General features: G+C 34.2%; 1 protein-coding gene across 1 annotated transcript; it reads left to right on the top strand.

Moving 5' to 3' along the window:
- The first annotated feature begins 15264 nt into the window (after window positions 1-15264).
- On the top strand, window positions 15265-16061 carry LOC144561401 (aluminum-activated malate transporter 1-like). The gene is made up of 3 exons (XM_078310366.1): window positions 15265-15454; window positions 15572-15684; window positions 15825-16061. The coding sequence occupies exons 1-3, from the start codon at window positions 15265-15267 to the stop codon at window positions 16059-16061; spliced, it is 540 nt and encodes a 179-aa protein (XP_078166492.1).
- Window positions 16062-25623: the final 9562 nt, after the last annotated feature.

Here is a 25623-nt window from a genome sequence, read left to right as displayed (position 1 = left end):
AAAAAAAGTTCAACTGTATAGACACAGAGTCTTTAAACAAATTAATTTTAAATTGTACTAAATTATATATATATATATATATATATATATATATATATATATATATATTTATTTATTTATTTATTTTGATAACTATCTTGTTAGTTATCGTGATTGTTAAATAATAATAGTTGTCATGTTGAATGAATGCGGTGTGCATCTGGGTCGGAAATATTATATTCTTATGTAATCTTTAGCAATTTAGCAATTCTCCATGAGTGAGTCTATGGTACTATGCATATCACGGGTTGTTACTGTGTTACGGCTCTATATTCGAGTTTTCAAATTGTAACGGTCGATCTGAATCGTTTATCTTATTTTTCATATTAATATGTGTTTGGAGACCAAATTTTACATTTTTTGAAATATTTTTACTATTTTTTTAGATATTTAGAAAATCACTTGATCTGAAAATTCTGGACCATCCAAAAACAGTGATTTTCCATTGTCATTCAATTTTTCATCGGACGTCAACATTCTACTCTCTTCTTCAACTTTTTTTTTTTTTTTAATTTTTAAGCTTGAGGAAGTAAGATAAAGCAATGGATTATACGCGTAATAAATTTTTCTCCAAATCTGTCACGCGTAGATTTCTCAGGTTTTATACAAATGTAAACCCAAATCAAATTTTCTTCATGATGAGGAAATAAACAGTAAAAAAAAATCGATTAATACACTACCTCATATGCAGCCAAAGTGTAGCAGATGCTCTCTTTCTACGAAGGTAGCTTAAATTGACCTCTGTGCTTACTCCTCCTCGATCACGTTTCCTATTAATCCTCTTTAAATACATCACCTCCATCTCTCAATTGTCAGAGATGACGTAATAAATTTATCTCCATAGAAGACAGAGATTTATACATTCATAATTTTATATTTGTACCGTTATGATGACGGAAAATAATTTTATCCTTACTTTTTTTTTAATACGACACGGGTCAGGTAAACAAATAAATTATATTGACATTCCAATTTGTTTTCCGGTAAAATATATATTCTTCAAAGCAAAAAAAAAAAAAAAAATAGAAGATAAAATTAATAATGAATATAACTAATTTGAATTATAAAAATTTGATAAAGTACAAAACTTTATTATATCATGTATTGTCATGGGTAAGAAATAATCTTGACTCGTGCCCCTACATATTAATTAAGCCAATGAAAAAAATATTCTTAATCATATCCGATAAATTAATGTAAAAAATTCTTATTTACATCCATCTTATCAAATATAGTACAGATAAAAGAGAAATTGAATGTCGCTGACATCCATAATCAAAGCATTGTATTTTTAGAATTTAAAAAATAAAAACGGGTGCTGCTATATTTTTTTTTTTAAGTTAGATGGTATTAATTAGCCACTAACAATTTGTAGTTAGGAAAAATATAAAGAATATTCACAAGGCCCTAGTTAACCTCTCGGTATAATATGGTCTCTCCATTTACAAGTTCAATAGCTATAATTAATGACATATAACGCCTACGAACTCATGATTTTTTTTTTCATTATAAAAACTCCGTTGCACTATATCTCTTTGAATTTTGAAAATAATAATAATTCTCGTGTAAAGGACATATATTGAACAATCATAGATAATTTTAATAATCTTTAAATAATAAATGAAACCGTAATCCATTAAAAAAAACAAATGCACACAATAAATAATAAATGTATTTTAAAATAATTATATAGATAATTCTTGAATAATCTCTTAGGCTTTTGAAAAAAACTAATACGGGTCATTATATATCTACCGTTGATAGAAAATTTCAACTGAATTTCTTTTAATGGATTATGGTTTCATTTATTATATAAAGATCATTAAAATTATCTATGATTATTCAATATATATCATTTACATGATAATTATTATTTTTCTCAAAATTCAAAGAGATATAATGTAACGGAATTTTAAAGTGCAAAAAAAAAAAAAAAAAATTTCAAGTCGCAGGAATTTCTTGTGACTGTGACTTGGTGCAAGCTGATATTAATATATAATAGACAACTCCGAGAATGGTGGTTTTATTAAAGCTGGAAGAGTAGTAAGAAAGCGATATTTTCCATTTAGCTTTTCCGTTTTTGACATTTTTTCTACTTGCCTACCCCTGTTTGAGTCGTGCGTATTCTACTTGCCTACCCCTGTTTCATACTGGACTCGCCGCTGGTGACGTAAGAAAAAAATTGGGATGCTAAATTTGAGTCGTGCGTCGTATTCTCTATATATTTCTCGCCTCCTTTTAAGCTTTTCGCCATTCTTCTCTCTTCCTGCACCGTAAAGCTCAAATTCCTCCCCAACACCCTTTTCTCTTTCTCGCCTTCTCTTCGCCACTCTTCTCTCTCCCTGCATTGCAAAACCTCCTAAAACCCGGCCCAATATACAAAGTTCTGTTAGTTAAATACTTTCTTTCCACTCAATCAAAATATGGTAGTCACTTATTCCAATTTAAATGAATACAAAAGGTATCTTTGCCACAGTGTTACATTTCCCATTGTCATTTTCGTAGTCGCGGTGATCCGCACAGAACTGCCACTGCAACTTCGCGAGTTTCTTATTTCAGTATGTTTCGTTGGGATTTCGGTTCTGCCGCTTGCAGGACATCATGTTGGTAGGTCTTTCTGCACCTTGTTCTTGTTCTTGTTCTAGCTAAGCTGCCGCCCAGATAAATTCCAATTTAGGATTTAGCACTTCATGTTGGTAATTTATTCTTTCTTTTTATCCAGGTGAGATAATAAGCAAAGCGATAATCAACATGGTTGTATATATTCCTGGTGCACTGCTAGGGTATGGATTCCGTAGGTTCAGTGAAGAAGGAACTGGAAGAGTAATTCTCCTAGCCGTCTTATTTACTCTGAGTAAGTAAATTTCATCCAACGGATACTCTACATTTTTACAGCCATTAAACATTGATGTATGACAATATTAATAACGTTTTTTCTTATCAATATATTTGATAAAAAAAAAGATAATAATAATAACGGTTGTAATAGAGTAAGTCTATGGTACTATGCATAATTAAGCACGGATTGATTCATAATACATATTTTGTTTAATTTGGTCAATCCGAATCATTCAATTCTCCATATGAATATGTACTTGTACGTAGACTAAATTTTATATTTTTTTAGAATCTTTTTACTATTTTGTTAGATAGGTAGAAAATCACTTGACCTGAAGATTTGAATCATCCAAAGACAATGATTTTGTATCTATATTAAAAATAGTAAAACAAATCTAAAAAAATATAAAATCCGGTTTGCAAGTACATATTTATATGATGTGAATCATGTTGAATAGTTCGGATTGACTGTTAAGATTTTGAAGATGAAAATATTGATTTGTATTACTAACTAATCTGTGTTATGCATAGTATCATAGACTCACTAATCCGTACTATGCATAGTACCATAGACTCACTCATTGTAATATATATAATACTAAGAGGGGGGCTACGGCACTTCATTGAAAGTAAAGTTGTTTTTCTTCCCTCTTACACTATTGGAAAAAATAGAATCAGTATCGGTTATATACAGATATCAGTATCGGTTCACAACCGATCCTGATGAGGGCGACACAGATACCAAACAAATCTGTATCGGTTGTTACAACCGATGCAGATAGGTACCAATCTGCATCGGTTCTAATTAACAACCGATGCAGATAGGTACTAATCTGCATCGGTTCTAATTAACAACCGATGCAGATAGGTACTAATCTGCATCGGTTCTAATTAACAACGGATGCAGATAGGTACTAATCTGCATCAGTTCTAATTAACAACCGATGCAGATAGATTTTGTAAATAGAATTTTTAAAATTCAGGAAAAACTATCAGCATCGGTTCTACTGTACAACCGATACAGATGTATATTTCAAATTATATTTTTTAAATTCAGAAAATAGAGTATCAGCATCGGTTCTGACTGAAAAACCGATACTGATTTGTATTTTAATTAAGAAAATCACTATCAGCATCGGTTCTTAAGTAAGAACCGATGCTGATACTCAATTGAATTTTTAAAAAATATTTTTTATTAAATGGCCAGCTTCCATATTTATTTAGCTGGCCGAAATTTGAAATTATCACAAATCCTAAATTATCAATAAAACACATTCTAAATTAATTTTCAATAAAACACATCCTAAATTAATTATCAATAAAACACATCATAAATTAATTATATATCATACACATCCTAACTTATTACAAAAAATTCATGTTCCTAACTTCCTCTCGTCTTAATTTCTTTCAGCAAGGCTTTGGCCCACATTTGGCGAAAGTCGGCCAAGCGTTGTAACGTATATTTAGCGGGAATATCCTGCATTTTTAGAATTTGTGAAGAGCATATATATACAATTAAATTGTGTATTTTATTATATTTGAAGCAACAATTCTTATTTTTGAAAAATTTATAAATGCATATATACCTTCAATTGCGGAAAAACATCGAGACAGTGGTTTATTATGTCTTGCATGAGCAACATGGTATAATATGCACATTCCCAGCCGGCTGGTTGTTGTGGGCACTACATAACAAGTTTCAAACAAAAAAATGTTTGTATTACGAGCATACAAATGGCTTATATGTATATTCATTATAATTATATCGCAATATGAATTTTTACCTTGCAATCGTTATGAACTGTTAAAGAAGCACCCATTTCCTTTATGAAGGCGCTGTTGAAATATGAAAACATTGAACAATCAGTACTTACGATACATTTTTGAAATGATAATATAATAATAAAATCATTAGTATTCTTAAAAAACGTAAAATTTAGGAAAGACACTTACTCCTCGATAGCAGCACTGATCATCAGCATTCTTTTACCTTTCTTATCGGAATCGTACACGTACAATGCACGTTCTCTTGGCATAAGCACGACCAATATCCAATGATTTCTGCATGTTAGGTTTGTAGCATGTCATATTATTCAATTTATATGAATTGAAAGAAATATAATAAAATTAGAATATATATATATGTAACACTAACATCTGATGGTATGGTATGAAGATTAATCTCTTGTCCTGATTTTCTCGGAGTGCTTTCCCTATGTATTGAAGAACACGTCCTCGGTCATCATTCATCAGGTTGGCATTCGTTCGATTGGGGTCCATGAAACCAATCTGCTCATCGGGATATTCCTCCTTGAGGTATTTGTGCCAATACCTACAAAATAAAGATATAGAGGTGATATCAATTTTGTGAAATTTGAATTAAAAGTACTAAATTCTACAATTATTACGAATATTAACTCACAGCATCCAGATCTGAACGACTGGTACAGTGAGCCACTCCCGTGGTGAAAGCAAGGCCGCATAATCATCTGCATAGACGCATATGGAGTCATCTGAACATAAAAGATCAGCTGGGGAATCGATTTCGATTGGGCTGCCATCTAGCTCCGAAAACCGATCACGAATATGCTTGAATGTCTGTCCCAGCTTGTCAAAATTGATACCATCAAATGCCTTGCAGTGACTCGTTGCTTTCGGACCTCCAGGAATAATCATTTCTTTGCGTGGTTCCTGCAAAATTTCATAATAAATTGAAGTAAAATCCAAAATCATCTATAACTCTATCACATAGATACTAATTCGGAAGTATAAGAACTTGTAATAATAATATACCTCAGCTGAACCTATCGCTATCATGGACATCGGCCATGCAGTGAAACTGCCGAGGGCATCCTTTAGGGTTTCCTGCTCGCCATTTGGTACAGGTAATGGGTGATTTATGAAGTCCGCATCGAAAATACCATCCACCATCACTCTTGCATGGTCGAGCGGCATCGGTCTGCCGTGAATTGTTCCACCGGGTGCAACTGGAACATGAATTGTCCCCACGGCTACTGTAACAGTGTTCCCATTGATAGCTGCCTGGAGTTTGCAGCTTATTTCTGCCTCCTGTTCAGATATATGTATTTACTCGAATAAACTAAAACGTATGAACAGTACAACATGTAATGGAAAATAAATGGTGAAATTTGAATATTATTGAATTTGAATTTGCATTACCTCAGTATACCCGGAAAGATCTGCAATTGGTTTGACTGACTGGCTGCTGCTCTGAAGGACTGTTGGGGTAAACGTCTGAACTTGTTGGCCCATTGACTGCTGAACCAAAAGTGCAAGTTGAGACTTCATTTCTTCCCTCATTTTTGCTTCTAGTCTCACCTCTATTTCTCTTACTTTGTCCTCCATTTCTTCCCTCAGTTCTTCTCTCATTTTTGCTTCGAAACTCGAGGGAGCGCGTCTCCTCCTTATTGAGCTCTTCTCGTATGTTTTCCTGATAGGAACCAAACCTCCCACTCCTCTCACCCTCCCAGGATGTTCCGAATTTGGCAGAGATTTTCCGAGAACATCGTCGTATCGTTCGACGGCCAACAAGCCTTTTTTCAGAGCCGCCTCTTGTTCTTCCTGGAATGACAACATGTTATAAACTAATAAATTAACGTAGAGGTTTCAATGAATGACAATATCTAAAATTCTTACAATAAACTAATAAAGTAAAGTAGCGTTTTCAATGAATAACAATATCTAAAATTCTTACAATCTTCTCGATGACCGGTACGTATGTTTCTGGATAAAAGCGTTCCTTGGTCTCCTTATCGAGCTTTTGTCTTCCTAGTCTCCAGGTGACGTGCCTATGCTCAATCGACATATCAAGGACCTCTTCTGGTTTCAATGCACTTGTTGAGCCTTGGGAAGACGAATCACTAGATGTTTTCTCGTCTGCAATCGTCTGCATAGCATCTGTAAGCCTACTCCGAAAACCCTCGCTCATGTAACCTCTAGATCCTAAGAAATGCGGATACTCGTTTTTGGCCTGATTCTCCTTTCCAATTTTGCTAGCAGTCTACAATTAATATGTCAAGACAATCATTGTAGGCCTTAATTATAAGAGTATTTGAATTCTTACTTAGAGATAAGGTAGGTGATCCGCAGAAATAAACATACCTCAAACTCCTCCGTCTCTCGATACTTGACAAATACCTCCCAGTCTTTTTCTTCCATATTTTGCTTGGCAAAATCGGGAGTCTCACCCGCGCGCCACACTTTAGTCATCTCGGTTCGCCACCTCCGGTGATAAGTAGCCATCTTCTGATAATAATAGTTCCTCACTTTTTCTTCCTCTTTTATACCCCATCTCAGCTGCCAAACAAATAGAAATCAAAATTTAGAGTTAGTTAATATCAAATGAAAGCTTGTGAACTTAGTACTACGTTATTTACCTTCAGTGTTTCCCATATTTTCAGCTTGTTCTCTTCTGGAACATCTTTCCACAATACGAAACTTATAGGAATATTCATTCTCACCAATATACCGAATTCCGTTGGAAAAGACGTTGTATCCGTAGTAACAACCGGCCTGTGAAACTTGTCAAGTTCCAGCTCTTTCCCTTTCTCGTTAAACTTCTCCTTGATTGCATTAGGCCCTCTTCCTCGTTTCTTAGCCGAGGCTGTCTGACTATTGCTTTCCATATCTGAATTTGCAAATAGGTTAACAATATAACAAGTATCAAAAATTGCAATTTCAATATGACAAAAAATTCGAGTTTCTAAACTCAATATCTAACAATTTCAAACAAGTATCACCTTCATATAATTTACCAAAGTATCACAAGAATATAATTTACCCAAGTATCACAAGAATATATATGTTCATACAAATTCAACATTTGTATGAATCTCTAAACAATTCTTAAACAACTAATTCAACATTTCTAAACAATTTCAAGAATTTCTATGGAATTTCAAGAATTTCAAGAATTTCTAAACAATTTCAACAATTTCAAGAATTTCTAAACAATTTCAAGAATTTCAAGAATTTCTAAACAATTTCAAGAATTTCTAAACAATTTCAAGAATTTCAAGAATTTCTAAACAATTTCAAGAATTTCAAGAATTTCTAAACAATTTCAAGAATTTACCCAAGTATCACAATTATTTAAGCATACACACATTGACAATTATTTAAGCATATACCCGAATCTATAAGCATATACAAGTTTGACAAGAATTAAATTGGCAAACCCTAAACCCTAAACCATCATATACATACAAATTATGCAAGTACTATCACAAGAATATACCCGAATTAATCTAACATACATACATTCACAATCATTTCGGTTTGGTAATTATTCACAATCTAACATACATACATTCACAATCATTTCGGTTTGGTAATTATTCACAATCTAACATACATACATTCACAAGCATATACCCGAATCTAATATACCCTAAACCATCATATACATTCATCATATATATTCACAATCATATACCCGAATCTAATATACCCTAAACCATCATATACATTCATCATATACATTCATCATATACATTTCGGTTTGGTAATTAACTAGTTAACTAAAACAATTACTTATTCAATTAATGTAACAATTCAATTAATTACCCGATTTGAGAGGGAGAGGGCGGCGGAGCAAACGAGCCGACGGAGGTCACAAGCCAACAGAGTCGACGGAGGAGAAGAGCCAACGGAGGAGAAGGAGAGAGAGGGGTCACGGCCAAGGAAGCAGCTAGAGAAGGAGGTCACGGCTAAGGAAGGAGGAGGCGGAGGAGGCCGAGTGAGGCTAAGGAAGGTTACGGCGGAGGAGAAGGAGCACGGCTAGGCCACGGCGGAGGAGAAGGAGCACGGCTAGGTCACGGCGGAGGAGGAGCAAGGCTAGGTCAGCACGGTTTAATTTTGAGGTTTTGAGGTTTTGAAAAATGAGTAAGTTTTAAAGAATATAGAGGCGCCGGTTGGAGAGGGAAGCCTATCAGCATCGGTTCTTAAACTAGAAACCGATGCTGATAGTGGTATTTATTTAAAATAATGCGGAGTACTATCAGCATCGGTTCCTAGCTTAAGAACCGATGCTGATAGTTATCAGCATCGGTTCTTAAGCTAGGAACCGATGCTGATAGTGCTATTCATTTAAAATTGTGTTATTTTATATTTTTGTATAAAAAAAACATGTTATTGTGTTATTTTATATTTTTGTATTTTAAAATTTAAAAAAAGGATTTTTATGTGTTATTTTATATTTTTTAATGTGTATGTTATTTTAAAATATAAAAAAAACATGTTTATGTGTTATGCTATTCATCATTTTTGTATGTGTATGTTATTTTAAAATATAAAAAAAGCACGTTTATGTGTTATTTTATATTTTTGTATGTGTATGTTATTTTAAAATATAAAAAAAGCATGTTTATGTGTTATTTAATATTTTTGTATTTTAAAAATTACTTATAAAATAAAAATAAAATAAGCTACTAAAATACAAACATTAAAAATTTAAAAATAAGCTAATAAATTACATATAACATGAAAAAAAATAAGCTACAAGAAGTGTTGAAGAATAACTTGCATGCTTCTCATCGTCGGGTGTTTCAGTGCATTCTGAAAAAAAAAACCCGTACCTTTTTGTCAGCAATATTAAAGATTATTAACTCACATTTTAATATTTTTTGACATACCAATATTAAATATATGACATACCAACATTATGACTTGCCAATGGAAACTTCTTCAACCCATTCTCCTTCATCATGATCGATGCGCATGTGACCTGTTTCATTATCCTCAGCGCCCGGTAGAGATGCCATGCCAGTAGAAAACGGTGGTATCTCATCAAAATGATCGTACGCTTCTTCGTCTTCCACATTATCAATCCCGATTATACGTCTTTTACCAGAGAGGACAACATGTCTTGAACGATCGGCGGGATCAGTTACGTAGAACACTTGCGTGGCTTGTCTTGCAAGTATAAATGGATCATCCTTATATCCAGCTTTACTGAAATCCACCAGAATAAAACCATCTTCGTCGACTTTAACCCCCCTACGGTTATCGACCCATTTACACATAAATAACGGGATATTAAATCTTATGTAATCGAGCTCCCAAATTTCTTCAATAAACCCGTAATATGACATCGATGCATGCGATGGTCCGGCACCTTTAGGATCTGACAAATCACTCGAAACAGCTACTAACGTCACTCCACTGTTTTGTACGGTACTCTTTGCATCTTGATTTCTTGTGTAAAATGTGTACCCGTTAATGTCATATCCTTGGAAGGTCCTCACGACATGAACTGGACCAAGAGCCAACAATTTGACAATTTCTTTAATGTTTTCTCCCTCCGGAGCTTGCATGACTCTACGTGTAAACCATCTTTCAAACGTTTTATTGTGTTCGCCGATTAACCACTTATTAGATTTCTTAGGATTCTGTTGCCGCAAAAGAGTCATATGCTCGTCCCAAAAAGGATGAACGTCAGTGAGGTGTTGCAAAACATGAAAATGTGCTAGTGACATTGTTGTACTATCAGGCACGAATAATTTCGCACCGATTGTTCCTACCCCGTGAAGCCTACCCTCGTGCCGAGACTTAGGGATACCGATGGCTTTGACATCATCCATATAATTAGTACAAAACTCAATAACCTCTTCGGCAGTGTAAGCTCTTACGATGCTGCCCTCAGGCCGATATCGGTTCCTGACATATCCCTTTAACAATCCCATGTATCTCTCGAACGGATACATGTACCGCAAGAAAACAGGTCCACACATCTTAATTTCTCTAATTAGGTGAACGATTAAATGAACCATGATGTCAAAAAAAGACGGCGGAAAATACATTTCAAGATGACAAAGAGTGACAACAACCTCCTTCTGCAGAGCATCTAGCGTATCAGGATCATTTACTTTGCAACAGATGGCGTTAAAGAAAAAGCAAAGCTTCGTAATGGTCTGCCTAACACACTTTGGCAATATGCCCCGAATTGCAACAGGAAGAAGCTGTGTCATTAAAACATGACAGTCGTGAGACTTCATTCCTGTCAATTTTAAATCATCCAGTGAAACTAGGTTTTTAAAATTCGAAGAATATCCAGATGGAACTTTGACACCATGAAGGCATTCCAGTAAGCTTTTTTTCTCTGCTTTCGATAGCGTATGCATTGCGGGTTTTAGATATGTACAAGTTTTTCCTTTTTCTCTTTCCTTCTCTGCTGGTTGTAGATCTGGCCTTATGTTCAAGAATTGCATGTCTTTCCGAGCATTGATACCGTCCTTAGTTTTACCCGGAATATTCAATAATGTTCCAACTATGCTATCACACACGTTTTTAACCACATGCATCACATCGAGACAGTGTCGAACCTCTAAGTGCTCCCAGTATGGTAAATCCCAGAATATTGACCTCTTCTTCCAACATATTTTCGGAGCCCCTTTCTTTCTCACCACCTTCTTTTTAAATTTACCCAATTGAACTTTCAAATCTTTTACTCGCGAATAAACTTGCTTACCGGTCAACGGGTAATTTGCTCTGGTATTCTCGGTCTTTCCATTGAATTCTTTTTTTCTCTTTCGGTGTGCGTGGTTGGCAGGAAGAAATCTACGATGACCCATGTACACATTTTTAGAGGAGTTGGGTAGCCACACATCGACTGTATCATCCAGGCAAACAGGGCACGCTTTCTCTCCTTTGACACTATAACCCGACAAATTTCCATAAGCCGGAAAATCATTAATGGTGCAGAAAAGCATGGCCCGTAAAGTGAATTTCTCCTTGCTGTATGCATCATACATTTGCACTCCGGGTTGCCATAATTCTTTTAAATCCTCAATCAATGGCGCTAGATATACATCTATATCGTTCCCGGGCTGTTTGGGTCCTGATATGAGCAAGGTCAACATGATGTATTTGCGCTTCATACATAACCAAGGCGGAAGATTATAAATGCACAATAAAACCGGCCAACTGCTATGCTTGCTGCTCATGCTACTGTGCGGATTTATTCCATCTGCACTCAGCCCAAGCTTTAGATTTCTAGGGTCACGTCCGAATTCAGAAAACTCTCTGTCAATATTCCTCCACTGGGGAGAATCAGCGGGGTGCCGTAATTTCCCGTCTTTCTTCCGGTTTTCGGCATGCCAACGCAGTAATTTTGCATCTTTAGCATTTGAGAACAAACGTTTGAATCTCGGTTTTACGGGGAGGTACCACAATGCTTTTGCAGGAGGTCCTTTATTCGGTTTACAATCATCACTTTTATCACTGGCAATCTGCTTTGGTTTGTAACGTGATGCACCACATTTTGGACACTCGTGAAGGTCTTCATACTCATTTCGATATAATATACAATCATTTGGGCACGCGTGTATTCTTTGAACTCTCAAATCAACTGGGCACAATATTTTCTTCGCTTCGTAAATATTGGGTGGTATCTCGTTTCCTTCCGGAAGCATTTCTTTTAAAGTTTGTAATAGCTCAGTAAAACTTCTATCACTCCAACCGTTAGATGCTTTAAGGTTATACAATTTTAATACACCTTTCAATTTTGAAAATTTAGAACAACCAGGATACAATTCCTTATTAGAATCTTCGTACAAATTCTCAAACAAACAATACTGCTTATCATTATGAAAATCCTCTTCTATATCACGTAACATTTGATCAAAATTATCACATTTATCTACCACTATATCATCATTTTCTTCGGTATGATACTCCTGTTGCTCAGTACGAGTACCTACGTCGGTTTCCAATCCCCGTAAGTCATTCCCCTCATCCCCAACGGTATGGTATTCCTGATGCTCAGTACCAGTACCTATGTCGGTTGGAAAACTCTCACCATGCCATATCCAACACTTATATCCTTGCTTGAATCCACGACGGATTAAATGGCTCCTCACTTGGTTCGAGTTGGAAAATTTTTGACCATTGTTACAATCACGACAAGGACACGACATCATTGTACTCCCCTTATTCGCCATATCTTCCATAGCAACTCTGATAAATTCCTCGACACCTGTCGTATATTCATCCGATAGACGTGATGCTTCGTACATCCAACTGCGGTCCATCTGCAATTATAGTAGAACACAATTAATTTATAACAAGCTTGGGGTACTAAATTATATTCACAGTAAGGCTTACATGGGGCCTGGTTACCATCCTATCCCACTCTTTGAATACTTCGTCTCAGTAGTGACCACTTGTTAGTCGTGTTTTAGTATTTAAGAAAATTTCGGCAGCATTTCCCCTTAGTTCCCCGAGTATTCGGGGAACTAATAAGGAGAAATGCTGCCGAAATTTTCTTAAATACTAAAACACGACTAACAAGTGGTCACATCCTAATTGAGACAAAGTATTCAAAGAGCAGTCCCAAAACGGGGACTATTCAAAATTAATCCCTAATGGATTAATTTTGAACGGGTATCATGACTTAAAGGCATTAATCATGCGGTTTTGGCTCTCAAGACAATACTCTAGCTACATACTTACTACAAATCTATTTAGTCTAGCTATCGAAATACACATTTATGCACAAAACTAATTAAACATGAGTTTTATGTGGTACTTACAACTTTTTTAGATGCCGTACCGAGTGAGATGAAGATCGCTGCACCAAATCTCTCAATAATAGCCAAACTACAAAATTAAACCATCGGAACCTAAATAAGAGATGTATATATATATAACATGGACTTAACTACGATGCTATATATGGGTTGCATAGAGGCCTCCCGTGCTACGGCTCAATATTTGAGTTTTCAAAATACTCACGGTCGATCCGAACCGTTTATCTCGTTCTCCGTATTAATATGTGTTTGGAGACCAAATTTGACATTTTTTGGAAATTTTTAACTATTTTTTTAGATTTATTGAAAATCGTTGTTTTTCATACAAATCTGGACCATAAAAAAATAGTAAACAATTTCCAAAAAATGTCAAATTTGGTCTCCAAACACATATTAATACGGAGAACAAGATAAACGGTTCGGATCGACCGTGAGTATTTTGAAAACTCAAATATTGAGCCGTAGCACGGGAGGCCTCTATGCAACCCATAGCATATTAGCCAAATACTATATAACATATATATGATGCATGCTAGGGTATATATTGGTATATATCAAAAGCTCAAATATAGCATGCATGTGCAAATATAGTTATATCAAAAATTCATATATATCATGAATTTGCTCATCTTCACATATAAAGAAAAGCTTAAAATATAAAAATGTATTAAAACCTAAAAGATAGATTAGGGTTTATAAAATGGGCCGAATTAGAACCTAAATTGTGCTAGATCTAACATCAAACTTGAGAAAAGAGATGATTAATCAATTAATGAACCTGAGAACGAAGAGTGAGATAGCTGATCAATGCCCAGTAAGATAGATGCTGCGCCAAGCAATGGAGGAAGAAGAAAGAAAAATGATTCTGTGAAGAATCAGACTTCGGGATAAAGCTAAATATGAACTATCAGCATCGGTTCTAAGCTTAAAACCGATGCTGATAGTATCAGCATCGGTTCTAAGCTTAGAACCGATGCTGATACTTTACAATCAGAATCGGTTCTAATATTAAAACCGATGCTGATACTTTATAATCAGAATCGGTTCTAAACTTAGAACCGATGTTGATAGTATCAGCATCGGTTTTAATATTAGAACCGATGCTGATAGTGCATGTGCTGTGCTTTCATTAGCTTTTAGTATCGGTTTTAGTGATAGAACCGATTCAGGTAAGTATTAGTATCGGTTGGTTAGTACACCCGATCCAGATAAGCCGATCCTGATTCCTGTTTTTCCACTAGTGTTATATGTTAAATTTCAATGTTCAAATAATTGATCTGAACTGTTTAACATGATTTTCATATTAAAATGTATTTGGAGATCAAATTTTACATTTTTTTGAAAATTTCTTTTATTGTTTTTTTCAGAATTTTTGAAAATCACTGTAATTATGAATTTAAAATGATTTTCAAAAATTCTAAAAGGTAGAATTTTTTTCAAAAATGTAAAATTTGGTCTCCAAGAACATTTTAATATAAAGAACATAGTGTACTATTCAAATTGACTATTTCAACTTTGAAAACGAAGATAACGGGAAGTAAAACAACCTCTCTACTGCTCAAATTTTGTACCAAATTACGTAATATATATGCTGGGCCAGGGCTACGGTGGGCGGGAAGTACAATGGGAGCTTTTCATTCTCTAAGAACCAAATTGACTGTTCGGATTTATTGATACTAAAATTAATTTGAGCCTCTCACAAGATACATAATTATGATGATGATATTTATGGTTTGTATTGACTCTTGTTACAGTTGCTCTGGGAATATTTGTGCGTTCTGTATTAAAAGTGGTGAAGGACGGGTATGAATACGCCCCAACGGCATTCTTGCTGGCAATGTTTTCGGCGTTCGTGGACCCCTTGGGTCCTGACTTGCAAACTAATGAATTTGCCACAAACATAAAAAGTTTGATAATTGCTTACGGTCTCATAATATTCTTAACTTGGTGCCTTTCCTTCTTTGCTGGAGATGAAGTTCATTATAGGGTCCAAGAGATTATCAATGACCTCGCCGATATATTCAAAGGTTCCTAAATATTCTACTTTTTTAGCGGTCAAAAGGAAATTAAAAATTAATATATCTGTGTATAGTATGAATAAACCTGTGTGATATGTGCTAAGAGAGTTAATTATTCCATTGCAGAACTAGATCAAAAATGTTTCGGGCAGAACTCTGTGTATAAGATTTTACAAGATGGACCTTTTCTTGAGCTACTTCAGTCTCTCATCAACTCTAAGGAGAAGGAAAAATCTTTGGTATGTTTTTACTCTCTAAATTTAGGTTTAATTTTTTATTTGTTTTTATCAATTTTCATATAACTTTCAGTATTAATTATTCTCTACTTCACCTGCATCCAATATTAATGAAGTATATACCTAATTTTGGAGCACTGCAGAGTAAGTTTTTATGTTGGGAACTTCGGTGGCATCCACATCCACAAGAGCAGTATGAAAACATCGGAGATCTCATCCGCCACTGGGCCTTCAGCATCCCCCCTCTCTCTACCACTGTAGAGAACTTGCACTTGATCACCCATCTCCGAGAAACATGCAAGGAGATATGCTCTGAATCTGCAAAAGTACTTGCACTGCTTTCTGACTCCATGAAAAACAAGACTGCCCCTGCTGCTTAATTTAAACAATCAGTGGTAAATTACTTTCATAATTAGTGGTAACTATTTTAAGATATCATTATCATCTGTATAGCACTTGGAGAATGATGAAAAATGGAACTTTTGGAAATTTGTTCAATTGAGATTAACTGTACAGGAGTTGAAATTAGTGGTTCAAAGTCATACCTTCCTGCGTGACCTCTTTTTCATAGCAGTAAATGTTAATGTTTATGAATTTAATGAGATTAACTGGACTGTGATTGCCAATAGATAGTAAGCTGGCGTGCATGCATGCATTCTAACCCGTTCCTTTCAAATTTAATAGTACATGCATGTAAGATACCAGCATGTTGCCACATGGAGGTTTTGTTTGGTGAGCCGCAATACATTTATATGACAATTCATTTTGGCATTATAAAACAGTCTGATGTTAATAGAAACATTTGAAGTATAATTTTCTATTTCTATTTTGAGCCCATAGATTACTTATAAATGCATACAGAGATATCTCTTTTTCTTTCTCCATTTTTATGATCCTTATTATAATTAGTAGAGAAGGATATTTGATAACAAGTTATCTGACATTTGGTGATTTTTTTTCTTCATTTTCTTATTCTCTTCTTCAGATATCTATGTTGTTTTTTTTTTTTTTCATTGTTGAATAATAATTCTTTTTATTAGTCTATTTTTTACAAAAAATATGTCATTTTGTATGATAATATTTTTGTCTTATAATCTATCCCGTTGCAACGCACGGACACGATACTAGTATATATATATAGATGGACTTGGGTGAGACGCGAAGTATACGCATTTGGTGCTCCATGATACAGTTTAGCCATTTTGAAAATTCAAACAACCGATCCGAACCGTTCAACACGATCTCCATATTGAAATGTGCTTGGAGACCAAATTTTACATTTTTTGAAATTTTTTTACTATTTATTAAGCCACTTTGAAAATCGCTGATCCGATGGTTCAGAAATTTTTACTGTTTTTTACTGTTCACCCGGATTTTCAGATTTTCAAAAATGCTTAATAAATAGTAAAAAATTTCCAAAACATGTAAAATTTAGTCTCCAAGCACATTTCAATATGGATTAAACATCTAACGGTTCGGATCGGTCGTTTGGACTTTCAAAATGAAAATACGGCGTGAAGTATAAACACGTATACACCACGTCTCACCCAAGTCCATCTCTCTCTCTCTCTCTCTCTATATATATATATGAGCAGGGATCAAGTTACAACAAGCATTTTCTACATTTCGAAAGTCCAAATTGTCGATCCAAACCGTTAAATGTGATCTCTACAATAAAATGTGTTTGGAGGCCAAATTTTACATTTTTTGGAAATTTTTTACTATTTTTTTAGATTTATTGAATATCGCTGTTTTTTATGGTCCAGATTTGTCTGAAAAACAGCGATTTTCAATAAATCTAAAAAGCATTAAAATTTTTTATTTTTAAATCTGAAAGCATTAAAATTATAAATCTGCATAGTTTTAACTCCTAACTACTTTTGTCTTTAAGTCAAAAACGAAAAGATTCTTTTCACCCACTATTTTTTATTTTTTCTCTAATCATTATAATTTATTTTTCCAACGATCTGTGATGAATTTTATTAATCTAAAAATACGAACGTTTTCTATTCGATTTTATCTTTCAAATAAGATCCATGAAAAAAAATACTTTTGAGTAATTTTAAAGTCATTTGTTTTTTTTTTAAAGTAAAACTTATGAGCACTTTAAATTTTCAAGTTTTTAAATCTCAGTCTACAACTATTAAAATTTTCAAGGCTTTGTACACGAGGTTTATATGCTTTGTAAATGCAATGTTATTGTTGAGGTTTATATGCTTTGAAATGTTATTGTTGAAGTTTTAATTCTTTGTATATGAAGTTTATATGCTTTGTAAATGCAATGTTATTGTTGAGGTTTATATGCTTTGAAATATTATTGTTGAAGTTTTAATTCTTTGTACATGAGGTTTATATGCTTTGAAATGTTATTGTTAAGGTTTTAATTATTTGTACATGAGATTTATATGCTTTGTAAATGTAATGTTATTGTTGAGGTTTATATGCTTTGAAATGTTATTATTGAGGTTTTAATTCTTTGTAGATGAGGTTTATATATTTTATTCTAGAGATTTAAAGTGCTATTAATAAGGTTTATATGCTTGTAAAGAGAGGTTTAAATTATTTTGAAGCAAAATTAAAAAAAAAACCGAAAGTCACAAAGATTTAAAGTGGTAAAAAAAATACGAAAAAAATATAACTTGTCTTCATGGTTCTCATTTGAAAGAGAAAATTGGATAAAAAACGTTCATATTTTTAGATTCGCAAAATTCATCACGAATCGTTGAGAAAATGGATGAGAATGATCAGAGGGAAAAAAAAAGTGGGTAAAATGAATCTTTCAGTTTTTTGGCTGGAAAACAAAATTAGCTAGGAGTTAAAACTATACAGATTTAGAATTTAAATGCTTGTAGATAGAGGTTTAAATGCTTGCGAGTAGCATTGTAAAATGTTATAAACAGAGTTTTAAATGTTTGGATATTAGCACTGGAAATGAAAGTTAGATAACATTGAAAGTTTTTTCTGTTAAACTACTTGGGGGACACGCTCGGGAATTTTATTTGGGGTACAATTATTAGGCACTTTTTTTTTAATACGATGCGGGTCAAGTAAACAAATAAATTATATTGACATTCCAATTTGTTTTCCGATAAAATATATATTCTTAAAAGCAAATAAATAGAAGATAAAATTAATAATGAATAAAAATTTGATAAAGTACAAAACTCTACTATATCATGTATATATCATCACGGGTAAGAAATAATCTGGACTCGTGCCTCTACATATTAATTAAGCTAACCAAAATGTTTGGATGGCGACGTAAGGAAAAAATTGGGATGCCGCGCGAATTTGAGTCGTGCGTATTCTCTATTTCTGTCTTCCTTTTAAGCTTGACTCGTGCTTTAAGCTACCAAAATGTTTGGATGGCGACGTAAGGAAAAAATTGGGATGCCGCGTGAATTTGAGTTGTGCGTATTCTCTATTTCTATCCTCCTTTTAAGCTTGACTCGTGCTTTAAGCTAACCAAAATGTTTGGATGGCGACGCAAGGAAAAAATTGGGATGCCGCGCGAATTTGAGTCGTGCGTATTCTCTATTTCTAGCCTCCTTTTAAGCTTGACTCGTGCTTTAAGCTAACCAAAATGTTTGGATGGCGACGGAAGGAAAAAATTGGGATGCGGCGCGAATTTGAGTCGTGCGTATTCTCTATTTCTATCCTCCTTTTAAGCTTGGCTAGCTCGTGCCTCTACATATTAATTAAGCTAACCAAAATGTTTGGATGGCGACGTAAGGAAAAAACTAACCAAAATGTTGGGATGGCGACGTACGGAAAAAATTGGGATGACGAATTTGAGTCGTGCGTATTCTCTATATATTTCTCACCTCTTTTAAGCTTTTCGCCATTCTTCTCTCTTCCTGCACCGTAAAGCTCAAATTCCTCCCCAACACCCTTTTCTCTTTCTCGCCTTCTCTTCGCCACTCTTCTCTCTCCCTGCATTGCAAAACCTCCTAAAACCCGGCCCAATATACAAAGTTCTGTTAGTTAAATACTTTCTTTCCATTCAATCAAAATATGGTATTCATTTATTCCAATTTAATTAATGAATACAAAAGGTATCTTTGCCACAGTGTTACATTTCCCATTGTCATTTTCGTAGTCGCGGTGATCCGCACAGAACTGCCACTGCAACTTCGCGAGTTTCTTATTTCAGTATGTTTTGTTGGGATTTCGGTTCTGCCACTTGCAGGACATCATGTTGGTAAGTCTTTCTGCACCTTGTTCTTGTTCTTGTTCTTGTTCTAGCTAAGCTGCCGCCCAGATAAATTCCAATTTAGGATTTAGCACTTCATGTTGGTAATTTATTCTTTCTTTTTATCCAGGTGAGATAATAAGCAAAGCGATAATCAACATGGTTGTATATATTCCTGGTGAACTGCTAGGGTATGGATTCCGTAGGTTCAGTGAAGAAGGAACTGGAAGAGTAATTCTCCTAGCCGTCTTATTTACTCTGAGTAAGTAATTTCATCCAACGGATACTCAACATTTTTACAGCCATTAAACATTGATGTATGACAATAATAATAACGTTTTTTCTTATCAATATATTTGATAAAAAAAAAGATAATAATAATAACGGTTGTAATAGAGTAAGTCTATGATACTATGCATAATTAAGCACAGATTGATTCGTAATACATATTTTGTTTAATTTGGTCAATCCGAACCATTCAATCCTCCATATGAATATGTATTTGTAGACTATATTTTATATTTTTTTAGAATCTTTTTACTATTTTTTAGATAGGTAGAAAATCACTTGACCTGAAAATTCTGAATCATCCAAAGACAATGATTTTGTATCTATCTTGAAAATAGTAAAACAAATCTAAAAAAATATAAAATCCGGTTTGCAAGTATATATTTATATGATGTGAATCATGTTGAATAGTTCGGATTGACCGTTAAGATTTTGAAGATGAAAATATTAATTTGTATTACTAACTAATCTGTGTTATGCATAGTATCATGGACTGATCACTAATCCGTACTATGTATAGTACCATAGACTGATCACTCATTGTAATATATATATAATACTAAGAGGGGGGCTACGGTACTTCATTGAAAGTAAAGTTGTTTTACTTCCCTCTTATATGTTAAATTTCAATGTTAAAACAATTGATCTGAACTGTTTAACATGATCTTCATATTAAAATGTACTTGGAGATCAAATTTTACATTTTTTTTTAATTTCTTTTACTCTTTTATTTCAGAATTTTTGAAAACCACTGTAATTATGAATTTAAAATGATTTTCAAAAATTCTAAAAAGTAGAATTTTTTTTCAAAAATGTAAAATTTGATCTCCAAGAACATTTTAATATAAAGTTCAAATTGACTATTTCAACTTTGAAAACGAAGATAACGGGAAGTAAAACAACCTCTCTACTGCTCAAATTTTGTACCAAATTACGTAATATATATGCTGGGCCAGGGCTACGGTGGGCGGGAAGTAAAATGGGAGCTTTTCATTCTCTAAGAACCAAATTGACTGTTCGGATTTATTGATAATAAAATTAATTTGAGCCTCTCACAAGATACATAATTATGATGATGATATTTATGGTTTGTATTGACTCTTGTTACAGTTGCTCTGGGAATATTTGTGCGTTCTGTATTAAAAGTGGTGAAGGACGGGTATGAATACGCCCCAACGGCATTCTTGCTGGCAATGTTTTCGGCGTTCGTGGACCCCTTGGGTCCTGACTTGCAAACTAATGAATTTGCCACAAACATAAAAAGTTTGATAATTGCTTACGGTCTCATAATATTCTTAACTTGGTGCCTTTCCTTCTTTGCTGGAGATGAAGTTCATTATAGGGTCCAAGAGATTATCAATGACCTCGCCGATATATTCAAAGGTCCTAAATATTCTACTTTTTTAGCGGTCAAAAGGAAATTAAAAATTAATATATCTGTGTATAGTATGAATAAACCTGTGTGATATGTGCTGAGAGAGTTAATTATTCCATTGCAGAACTAGATCAAAAATGTTTCGGGCAGAACTCTGTGTATAAGATTTTACAAGATGGACCTTTTCTTGAGCTACTTCAGTCTCTCATCAACTCTAAGGAGAAGGAAAAATCTTTGGTATGTTTTTACTCTCTAAATTTAGGCTTAATTTTTTATTTTTTTTATTAATTTTCATATAACTTTCAGTATTAATTATTCTCTACTTCACCTGCATCCAATATTAATGAAGTATATACCTAATTTTGGAGCACTGCAGAGTAAGTTTTTATGTTGGGAACTTCGGTGGCATCCACATCCACAAGAGCAGTATGAAAACATCGGAGATCTCATCCGCCACTGGGCCTTCAGCATCCCCTCTCTCTCTACCACAGTAGAGAACTTGCACTTGAGCACCCATCTCCGAGAAACATGCAAGGAGATATGCTCTGAATCTGCAAAATTACTTGCACTGCTTTCTGACTCCATGAAAAACAAGACTGCCCCTGCTGCTTTGATCAATATTCATTTGATGAGGTTGCAGAACCTCGCAAATCATCTAAAAGGCAACACACTAGAGTTCACCGCTGTGCTCAAGCTCACATCGCACCCAGATAATATCCTGGTGTTGACCGCTCCAGTTAAGCTTGCATCACACCCAGAGAACAAAGTGCAGTTCACAAATCCAGTTCTCAAGATTGCATCGCATCCAGAGAACACGATGGAGTTCGCCCTTACGATGAAGCTCACATTGTACCAAGAGAACATGCACACAATTTCTCACTTGCTCACATCTGTTAATTTTATTGAAAAGCTGGCCATTTCAATCAAGGAACTCGCAGCCCTGGTGCCATTCAAACAATCAGATCAGCATGATAGCAATCTACCAGAACTGGTAACCGGATTGGAGTCCCCTATAGCTATAGGTAATTCAGAAACCCAAAGAGAGGAGGATAATTTGGGCCAGGTAGCCATCGATATCAACCCACCTGCCGGTCCAGTCCGAGTTAACTGAGCCCATATTCAAGTACTAGTAGTGGCTTCTTCTTCTTCTTCTCTTTTTTTATTTTTTATTTTTTTATTTTTTTATTTTAAGTATACATAATTCAAACGCATATTTGAGGTGCCATGCATAAATTATGTATATCATTCATGTATTTGTAAATAAATTTGGCCATGTTTTTGTAAATTAAATTTTGGGGTACATTATATCGTTATCTTCGCTTTTATTTAATAGATTGACTCTTTTTCTTCTTCAGTTCTCATTTAAGGACGAAAGAATAGTTAATGCATGTGACCTGATATTTCATATTAATTTATGCTTACAAAATTATATTACACAATAATTATTGTACCATCGTTGTTTGTTTCTCTTCGCTAATAATTACTTTACCAAATATTATTTGATATGATCACAAAAACTTTTTAAGTTTTAATTGAGGTGCATAGAAATATATCAATATAGACAATCACAGCTAGTAATTCGAATCCCATTCGCCGGAACCACACGAGCCTTGCACCACGCCAGTACAAATGGCTTCCATATAGAAATTTTGCAATTCAAAAAATGAAACGTGCGTTTGCTTGGACCAGACCAAGCCTCCAGATTGAACCCAGTAACCCAACCCGATAGTCACCTACGTATACTTAACCTTCCCAAGCCTAGTAGTATTTAGTAAAACCAAACCCAAACACGTTCAAAATTACAGCACCAGAAAGGAGAGAGTGTGTGTGTGTGGGATCTGCATCCTTTTTTGGGTGAATCAAATTGACAATATGCTGCCTTCTACATGCTGTAGGTCACTACTAGTTCAGTATCGAATAGGCGGAGTAGCACGGAGCAGTGACATTTTGAGATTATTAAAAAATAGATTTTCTATTTTAGAGAGCTTTCTGTAATATCAAAATTCTGAAACTGAAAACGAATAAATTACAAATTAAATAAATAAGTTTGAGATGAGCCTGTGTAATCCAGTTATCGATCGTCTTAAAAAAAGAAACGTTACCTCATTGGCAGCGTTAAATGCTTATCCATCTTCATGTTCGCACCTCGAGCAAATATCTTGTTCCCTTTTCCGTCACCATTAAGGTTGTGGATCGTAAAGCGTTCATTAATTTCAAAAGAAACAATGCCATACATTAAATTTCTCGCCAAGGTTATATTTTGGTCGATTGGAAAGAGGATTGATTAAAGCGTCAGAACAAGAAAGAAATGGAGGATAGCTAGTTTGCGCTTAAGAGGCGCTAATCATTGTTGGTTGAGCAACAATAGCGCCAGTTGTATTTACCAACATGCTAATAAAGCATCTGTTCTATCGTGTACAGGTTGGAAAAACTAATATAATTAATCCAAAAAGATGCATACAAACGTTGACAATCTCACGTCCATTGTATTGAATTAAGGCCTGACCTTAACTATAGACTATAGTAATTAGCACCTATATTTAATTTGAATGAGGGACATAATGTAATGAACCCCATAACGAAGTTTCAGTAAAACCCCTAAATTTTTAGTAAATTTTATCAAGTCTATAGCCCTCTCATATGTAAATAAAAATTAGATCACATGACTGACAGTTTAAGATTATTGCAAAATTTGACAAAAGACGAATTAAGAAATATCATAGAACAGTGGCAAATGATGTTCAAATACCAATAAAAAAAAAGGAGAGACTAAATATTTTAACCAACCAATAAATTACCAATATACCGTACATGCTCATCAATTAATATCAATTAGTAAAATAACATTGGAGTAAAATTGTAATATAATATTCTCATAAAAAAATGTGATTAAGATCGACCTGACGTCTCAAAATGAGCCTCATTTTTTTTTTCCTATTCACCATCTAATTAATTTAACTCAAGTTTTGCTTTTGCACTATATATATATATATTAGAGATCGGATTACACCATTTTTTGGTGACACCGGATTAATTACACCCTATATTTACAAAGTCCAAACAGTCAATCCAAACCATTCAACTTGTTGGATATATGTTAAAATGGAGTTTGACTAGTATAACATCAGTGTCATTTCAACCTATATAACACCAACTCTAAAACCTATCAAATTGACTTCAAATGGTCAATCCAAACCGTTCAAACCTATCTACTTCATTAGTTGTGTGTTTACATGCAAAATTTATAACTTTTCGAATTTATTTAGTATTAAGTCAAGCGGTCAAATGTGTGAGTTTTTCAAAAAATGTAAAATTTGATGTGCAAGCACATTTTAACATATCCAACAAGTTGAACGGTTTGGATCGACTGTTTGGACTTTAAAAACTTTGAAAATAGAGAGTGTAATTTGGTGTCACCAAAAAAGGGTGTAATCGGATCCCTCCTCATATATATATATATATATATATAGAGAGAGAGAGAGAGAGAGAGAGAGAGAGAGAGTAAAGTTGGGGTGTGATGTGCTCACCAAGAGAGTTTGGTGAGCATAACTCCAAAAGTATATCGGATCGACTTCAAACGCCGAATTCAAACCGTTGAAATCTTTGTACTTCAAGAATGATGCATGTATATGAATTTTTTTGAAAGTTTCGAGTTTATTTTTACAAGGTCAAGCGGTCAAAGAAAAGAACTTTTTATAACTTAATTTATAAGTTGTTTTATATATTCAATTTTTATCATTTCTTTGACCGCTTGACCGTGTAGCAAATGAACTCGAAACTTTCAAAATTTTATATGTACATACATCACTTATGATGTACATGGATTTTAACGGTTTGGATTTGACGTTTAAAGTCGATCCAATATACTTTTGGAGTTGTGCTCACCAAATCCTCTTGGTGAGCACATCACACCCTAGCTTTACTATATATATATATATAACCATGCATGCGGAGGCGAGCATACCATGTCGAGCATTTATGGAATAGTATCCTCTGCAGAGTCGTTCCATATGGAGCTTTTAATCTGGTCTGTTTGCTTCGGATCAGACGGACCAGATTAAAAGCTCCACAAATTTTGAGATTTTTT

This window comes from Carex rostrata, chromosome 11 (assembly GCF_964058835.1).
Source record: "Carex rostrata chromosome 11, lpCarRost1.2, whole genome shotgun sequence".
In the NCBI taxonomy this organism is placed as follows: Eukaryota; Viridiplantae; Streptophyta; class Magnoliopsida; order Poales; family Cyperaceae; genus Carex; species Carex rostrata.
This window is presented reverse-complemented; position numbering and strand designations above follow the sequence as displayed.